General features: G+C 43.9%; 1 protein-coding gene across 1 annotated transcript; it reads left to right on the top strand.

Annotated features, from left to right (window-relative positions):
* Positions 1-1,120: 1,120 nt before the first annotated feature.
* CCER1 (coiled-coil glutamate rich protein 1) lies at positions 1,121-2,454 on the top strand. The gene has a single exon (XM_043878262.1). It carries the CDS (start codon positions 1,211-1,213, stop codon positions 2,414-2,416), a length of 1,206 nt encoding a protein of 401 aa, XP_043734197.1. The 5' UTR covers positions 1,121-1,210; the 3' UTR covers positions 2,417-2,454.
* The last annotated feature ends 5,793 nt before the right edge of the window (positions 2,455-8,247 follow it).

Genomic DNA, 8,247 nt, shown 5'->3' with positions numbered 1-8,247 from the left:
ATGTTTAATCAGAGCACATGTACATGATATACTACAGTTAGTACGGAGCTTCACCACACAGATTCCCTGTTCTCTTCATCACAGCCCCGTTTAAGCTGTTTGGGCACTGCAGTAACCTCACTAAGAATTTGGGCTAAGAGGTCAAATACGTTTAAACACTAGCCCTTAAATTCACTGACCTCACAAGCTCGGGTAAATTAACGTCTAAGCTTCCTAACCTACGAAACGTGGTAACAAGACCTACCTCACAGAGTAGGTGTGAGGCTTGTGAGCCATGAGCCCACCTGCAGAGTAAGCACACGCAATGAACGTCTGCCATCTGGTTTTATGCATGATGAAACAGCTCCAGAAGTTAGCGCAGGGGCCACAATGTAAGGCATGGTGCCCTGTCCCCGACTCTAGGGGCTTTCTCTTTACCCCTTCCATCACCCCAAAGGTGTAGGATATTATTTCTCAACAGACAAGTTTCTCCCCAACCCCCGCCTCTGGGTTTGGCTGAGGGTCCATCTTCTCTAACCCAGGACCTCAAGGTGGTTTGAGGGTGCAAAGAAACGGCCTCAGGCGGTTCCTAACGTGGGCTGCACAAACCCAGCCTCCGCCCTCCCTCCCGCAAGACCTACGTCACAAGCCCCCTGCGAATGTTCACTGGGCACCTGGTTCCGGCCGGAACCCCACCTCCACGCCGGGGGAGAACGATCTCAACCCCAATTGGCTGTCTCCCAGGGCAACCAAGGATGCGGTGGGCACGCGGGGCCCCGGCCGGTATTTAAAGGCTGCCGCGGCCCACGCCACCCCAGTCCGGCCAGGACGGCGACGGTGAAGCACCTGGGTTGAGAGGGAGCAGCAAGGTAACGGCGCGACCCCTGCCTCCCCCCCAGGCCCCAGCCCGCGCATCCAGTGAGGCGGGTGTGCGTGGGACCCCGGAGCGGGTCTCACCGTGCGTTGCCCATCCACCATCCTTACCCAGCCCCAGTCCCACCCAACCCGCCTGGGCAAAACAACTCGGGTGCGAAGGATCAGAGCTTACGTGGAGAGCGACTGAGCGAGCAGAGAGGCGGGGATCCTTCTGGAGACAAAGGCGTGATCCCAGCGGCGGGCACGTGGTGCTGGGCAGAGAGAGAAACGAGGCCCTTGAGACCGTCAGATCTGTCCAAACGCGACGACAGCTTCTAGGGCGCTACCGTGTCGACCTCTCGGAGCACCCTGAATCATGACCCAGACCCTCGACACAAAAGAGGATCCTCTTAACTTGGGCGGCGGCTGGGCATCCTCTGCCCCGTTAGGCACCTGGTCATCCGGCCCCCGAAGGCGCAGGGGCGCTCCTGTTTACAGGCGGCGGCCTCGCTACGGTCCCAAGGCCGAGTACAAGCCCCCGAGGAACCAGCCGAAGCAGCAGTACGGTCCAGGCCCTTGGTTCCAGCCACCTCGGCGTCCCTACTGGGCCGTGTGTTCTAACTGGGGGCGCTGGGGAGGGCCCTGGCGCCCACCTCCAGCAGGATTCTGGAAGCCCCCGGGCCGGGTGCAAGTGATCCGGGTGTATGGCCTGCATCCGCTCTGCCTTTGCTGCTGCTCCTGCTGCCACGGGCCCTGGAACCCCGGCTGGGCGAGGCCCCCGGGCAGGAAGAAGCGCTGGGGTCGCCGGGGCCGCGGCCTGCGCCGCCACTCTCGCCGCTCCGCCAAGAGGAGCCCTCCGGTGGATCTGAGCACGCTGCTGCGGCCGGTCAACCTGTACGGGTGGCGCGCCCCCGGCATGCGGGCGCCGCGCAACACCACGCAGTTCATCATGAACCAGATCTACGAGGACATGCGGCAGCAGGAGAAGCTAGAGCGCCAGCAGGAGGCGCTGCGGGCGCAGCAGGCCCAGGCGCGGGGCACAGCCTCCCCGGAGGGCGCCTTCGGAAACGACGCGCCCCCTAGCGGTGGCCAGGAAGACGGGGCGCCGCAAGATACTCGGTACAGCTTTGGGCAGAATCCCTCTCTCGTCTTCAGTCCTGACCCAGAGGAGGAAAAGCAGTCGGCCACCTCACAGCTGGTGGAGGAAGAGGAAGGAGAGGCGGAGGAGGAGGAGTGGTGTGACGAGGCGGAGTGTGATGACCAGGAGTTGGAGGGGCAGGAGGAGGATGAAGAGGCAGAGGCCAAGGATGAGGAGGAGGGCGAAGAGGCTGATTATATGGAGGAGCAGGAGGAGGAGGAGGAGGATTTAGCGGAGAAGATAGCAGAGGAAGAAGAGGGGCTGGCGGAGGATGAGCAGACGGAGGAAGAGAATCGTTTGTCTCTGGAAATGCCTTTATCATTCCTAATGGGGGCTGAAGAAGAGAGAGAGAACTTTATGAACTGTACGTATTTAAGCCCCAAAGAGAGAATTCCCCAAGTGCCACAGGAAACACTCTTCATGGTACAGGACATTAACTGTTAAGACATCGGGAAAGGGATTGAGGAATGCGATGGAACTGATTGGAGGCTAAAATGAATTAGCCACTTGTCAAAAACTAATGAAAAAGTGAGTTCCATTAATAAACCTATCTATGTAAACCCCATCTTTGGCCATTATAAAACGTTTAAAAATTGGTGTGTTTGTGTATGACTATGGGTGTGGGGAGGGAGAGCTTTCAAATATAATTTAACTGGAAATGATTAAAGGCCAAATATTTTATTACTACAGCTTGAATATTTCATTTGGTGTTTTCTCCTCTAGATGTTTGAGGGGTTTTTTTTTTTTGTTTTTTATTTAATAATTCTCTCAATGCTGAAAATGTTTCCTTTTATAACAACTTCATACATCATCTCTACCTAATGAGCTTGGAATGAACAGTTATTTTGACTGTTAGATGCCTAAGAAGCATGTACCATGTTTATTAAATGTTGGTCGGTACTTTTAACATGATAGGTGAAACCACTTTAAAATGCCTATTTTAATTTTTTTTTTCTTATAGATTTTCCACCTTCAGAGTTCATTTTTGAGGGCTGTATTTTGGTAACCCCGTTTGCAGTCTCTTATGGCATCGCTCATTTATATTCCTTGTTCCACAGTGCTATGGATCTTCCTCAGAAGAACATGAAGTTGCTTCTGTGGAACTGGTTATCTGCCATGGCCTCCGCAATCCATAAATCCATGAATGGAGAGGATTCCCCATGGTCAGAAGTCAACTTGCACACCTAGTTAAAATCTAAGGTAACTGCAAACAATGGAACATAGATTTTGAAGCCTTGTTCCTGGATATATTCCTTGTCGTAAGTTCACAGGAATAATAAAAATAGATTTTGCAGAATGAAATTTTTAAAGATGATTGGCCTTTTGGGGGTGGAATATCTTTTTTTTTTTAATTTTCTTTTCCAATTGTCTTCCTTATAAAGGAGAGTAAAACAAATACGTTTAAGTGCAAGCTTGTGTGAACTAGTTTCTGATGTCTAAACAATTACCTATAGAGAATTCAACATTCAGAATAACAGCTTTTATTCAGATATTTTTAGGAATAATACAGTTCTTGGATCCTTGATTCTCATAACTTAATAGAAGTTCCAGTCATAGCATATTTCCAAAATTCCCCTAAATGAAGGATTTGAGTCCAGCTTCTCAAAAATCACATCTTTTGACAAACTATACTACTAAGTATAGTCTGAACCACCATTCAGTATTTAATGAAGAGAAGACTGTAGGGTGATCTCTTACCTGGATGCTGATTTTATTGCAGCTTTTGGGGGTGATAAGCTTAAGCTGTTAAAAAAGATAATAAAATAATTAAAGTGTTGAATGAAACTACTGTGCTTCTCAATTCTTATTTTTGAATATCAGACATCTTATTCAGTGGTCAACAGGATGAATGTAAGAAGAAAAACTAATGCAAAGATTGTAGGATTATTTTTTAATGATACTAAACAGTCCAAACTACAGTAGTGACTAACCAAACATTTATTATGCTTTTAAGAAATCATTATTTTCTGCAAGATGCAATTTTATGGTGACCTATAAAATTGACCACCCATATGCATTTCTAATGCACAGGGGGAAACCAAGAATCCTGCTGCTGATACTGATCAATAAATCCTTACAAGTCACAGTCTAAAAATACTTTCTCCAAGATACTCAAGTAATCGCTAAGTTCTCATTAAAGAAACACTTTCATTTAGGACTGAATTTCTTCACAATCATATCTGGTCAGTTCTCAAATTATTCTTAGAAAAGATTCCACTTTTACATGACAAAATTTAGCACATGTTAATTGCCTCCACATACACAAGACATTACCCACTAGTCTCTGGAAGGGATGCAAATATGAGTAGTGCCTCAAGAGTTCAGTTTGGGAACCATTATTGACCAAATAATTATGGAACTACCAGGAGCCAGGGACCACAATGATTAGGATACGATGGTGAATAAGCAAAATCCCCTCTTGTAGTTTAGTCCAAAGGACAGACACTAAATGAAGTTAGACAAACTGGCCACTGCCAGAATTCTAAAGGAAGTGCACCACAATGAAAGTATGTATCACAAGGGGGCCCAAGAGAGCAGCTGGGACTCTTCCCTGTAGGGAGAGGTGACTTGAGGCTAAAGGTAGCTGGGAGGAGCTTGGTGATCAGAGGAACAGAGTACAGAAGCACCGGCGTGTCCCGAAGGAGCAGCCAGTGAGAAGTGAGAGAGAAGCCATATTATCCACTCCTTTCTGCACTACCCATATCTTCTGAATAGTCCAACAAAAAAATTAAAAAAAAATAATGAAAGGAGAACCGAAGTCATTGGTGAGTCTCTACCTGAGCTTTTTTTTTTTTTTTTAAGCCAGATACTGTGATGATCCCTTCACTAACCTTGAAGGCTGATATGAAATGATTAAATCATGCCACAGGGTGGGAGGTTTGCACATCCCAGAACACCGATTACACTTTTCAGAGACCTACCCAGCCACTCCCGTGTAATGAAGGGGTCCTGGGCATTGCTGCTCAGCATGACTGGATCACCATGGAGACGCTCCACACCACTTGGTGGTTCAAGAGTACCATTGTTACACATGGCTCAGAATAAACCCCATCTTTATTTGTAGAGGTAAGTATGCTTGATGAAAATTCAAGATTTAAAAAAAAAAGTTCTTAAAATCGTTTCAAACTTGAAAGGACACAATGCTAAAGAGCTGCCACTTAGCTGTGTCTTTCAAGAACGGGGTAATATTTGCTTTGTCAAATGTCAGAAAAATAACATTATAAATCATAAGTCTATTCAGAAGGCCTAGGCTTGATAAAAATTTTTGCTGTCTATTCTCAGGTGTTTTTACACAAGAGATTCTGGTATTTTCCTTTCCAGTGACTGACAGCATTTCTTAATTTATCTTCATTACTTTGTCTCCATAGTAACTTAATGGAATTTTTTCCTGTGAAAATATTAGTCCTCTAAGGATGGTAAATACACTTGGCATTTGGAGATCAACTCTGAATTCTCTGAGAATGGTTTCATAACATTTTGTAACATTTGCATATGAAGACAAGAGTTATTCCAACATCTTTAGTTTCATTAAAATAAACATGAAAGGTGAAATAACTCAACTATACCAAACCCACAGAGTCTGGGAAGAAAATGATATAACTATCACTCTACAGGTGTTCTTGGGTCAAGAATAGGATAAGAAAACACAGCTTCTTCAGTTTAATTTTTGATTTTAGCAGAATAATAAAATGATATATGCAGCTAAATTACATTTATACAGGTTCAAATTAACAATCATAATTGAAAATTACTGTTAATATAAATTGGGCTTCCCTGATGGCTAATAATGCTTCTGAATCAATTTGGCCTTGATTATCTGTATATTTAAAGCAAAATCAGCATACGGCTGTATGTTAACTGTTTTAGTACTAGCAATTTTCTGCATCTATTTAACTTTTAGCCAGTTAATGGAACATAACCTGACCTCAAGGTCAGCTGATGAAAGAGAAGAGTTTGGGCAAATGAGTTGTCACTGCTGCCTAAGACTGGTGATAGGTAGCCTTAGGTCTCTGTTTCCTAAGAAATAGCTGTCATACCTTACTACTGCTCACACCTGTTTGTTGTTGCTATTCACTTAGCCATGTGACCCCATGGACTGCAGCACATCAGGCTTCCCTGTTCATCATGATATCCCTGAATTTGCTCAAACTCATGTCCACTGAGTCAATAATGCCATCCAACCATCGCCTCCTCTGTCTCCCCCTTCTCCTCTTGCCCTTCATCCTTCCCAGAACCAGGGTCTTTTCCAATGAGTCGGCTCTTTGCATCAGTTGGCCAAAGTATTGGAGCTTCAGCATCAGTCCTTCCAATGAATATTCAGGGTTGATTTCCTTTAGGATTGACTGCTTTGATCTCCTTGCTGCCCAAGGGACGCTCAAGAGTCTTCCCCAGCACCACAATTCAAAAGCAACAATTCTTCAGCTCTTAGCCTTCTTTATGGTCCAACTGTCATATCCATACATGACTACTGGAAAAACCATATGCTTTTATTCAGCAAAGTGATATCACATCCACACATGATCACTGGAAAAACCATAGCTTTAACTATACGGACCTTTTTTGGCAAAGTGATATCTCTGCTTTTCACTATGCTGTCTAGGTTTGTCACAGCTTCTTTTTCCAAAGAGCAAGCGTCTTTTAATTTCATGGCTGCAGTCACTGTCCACAGTGATTTTGGAGCCCAAGAAAATAAAGTCGGTCACTGTTTACATTGTTTCCCCATCTATTTGCCATGAACTGATGGCACTGGATGCCATGATCTTTGTTTTTTGAATGTTGAGTTTCAAGCCAGCTTTTTCATTCTCCTCTTTCACTTCTTGATGAAATGTTTCTGCCTTCTTCACTTTCTGTTAGGGTGGTATCATCTGCATATCTGAGATTATTGATATTTCTCCCTGCAGTCTTGATACCAACTTGTGATTCATCCAGCCCAGCATTTTGCATGATGTACTCTGCATATAAATTAAATAAGCAGAGTGACAATATACAGTCTTGACATACCTTCCCCAATTTTGAACATACCTGTTGTGAAGACCAAATAACCTAATATTTAAGAAGAATTTCATTACAGACTATAAATCACTATTAATTATTGTACACAAATCATCTCAATTTCTGAACATTGGGTCTAAATGAACAAGGCTCAGGATATCTCATTGTAGTTTTGTGGATTGAGATATCTAGATAGTTGATACCAACTGAGCTAAACATGAACCAGCTGGTCCAAGAAATTCAATTTTGGCTTCCAGTTATAAGGAATGTGCAAATGCAGTGGTCTGGCACTTTGGTACTGAAATTGTGGTCCACAGACCAGCATTATGGGAACCACCTAATAGCTTTTTAGAAATGTTGCCCAGGCTCCACCCATACCTACTGAGTTGGAATCTGCTTTGTAGAAAGGCATCTAAGCACACACATGTGAGACCTGGAAGATCTGTGGTTTAGGGGTTTGTGCATTGCAGAGCCCTCTTGGGAATTTAATAATTAAGACTGTGGTTTGTGTGTTCAATACTTCTGTTTTGTTCCACTTGTGTGACCTAAGTCATGTTCCTGAAATTGTGGCTTCTCATTTTCCTCATCTATAGTATCCACCTCCTGGGATTAAATGAGATTATGATGATTAAATGGGTCAATGCTTACCACATTCTCAGAACAGTGATACTCAATATCTGCCAGTGACAATATGCATTTAACAAATGCACAGATGAGACCACTGACATATTATGTGGTATCTAAAAATCATTTGTTAATAATTAGGGCAAGTATAAATGTAATATCTAATAAGACAATCAGAAAAAATGATTCATTACTTGTCTTGTTTTCTCTTGGATAACCGTAGTCAGGTATGTTACTCTGAGCTGTGTATTTCATTGTGAAGGACTGTAAGAACCAATTGAATCTCTGGAGCTGGACTCATTCCCCAAGTATACTTTCTGCCCTCTGCCTCTTCCCCTTACTGGTCATGATACTTCCTTTCCGACTTTAATATTCTAATAGGTAGTGCTAAGAATTACCCACTCAAGTCAAGATCATTCCTTTCCATACAGGCAATGCATCTTTTCAAAATCAAAATGCATGTATCATAATGCCTAAAGAGGAAGGTTCTGTGTTATGCTAAACCTGAATACAATGAAATTCCAGCAAATATGAAATACCTTCTATAAGCCCCTTACATAGAACACTTAAGGTAGTCAGAACAGAGATCTAAGAATTCAAAAATCATTTAAGCATATGCAAGATTTTAACACATTATTATATATAACCACACTATGAAC

The sequence above is a fragment of the Cervus elaphus genome, chromosome 3 (assembly GCF_910594005.1).
Source record: "Cervus elaphus chromosome 3, mCerEla1.1, whole genome shotgun sequence".
NCBI classification, from domain to species: Eukaryota; Metazoa; Chordata; class Mammalia; order Artiodactyla; family Cervidae; genus Cervus; species Cervus elaphus.
This window is presented reverse-complemented; position numbering and strand designations above follow the sequence as displayed.

Coding starts and splice junctions, on each gene's coding strand:
- CCER1 (XM_043878262.1), top strand. CDS start 1,211: ATGACCCAGACCCTCGACACAAAAGAGGATCCTCTTAACTTGGGCGGC.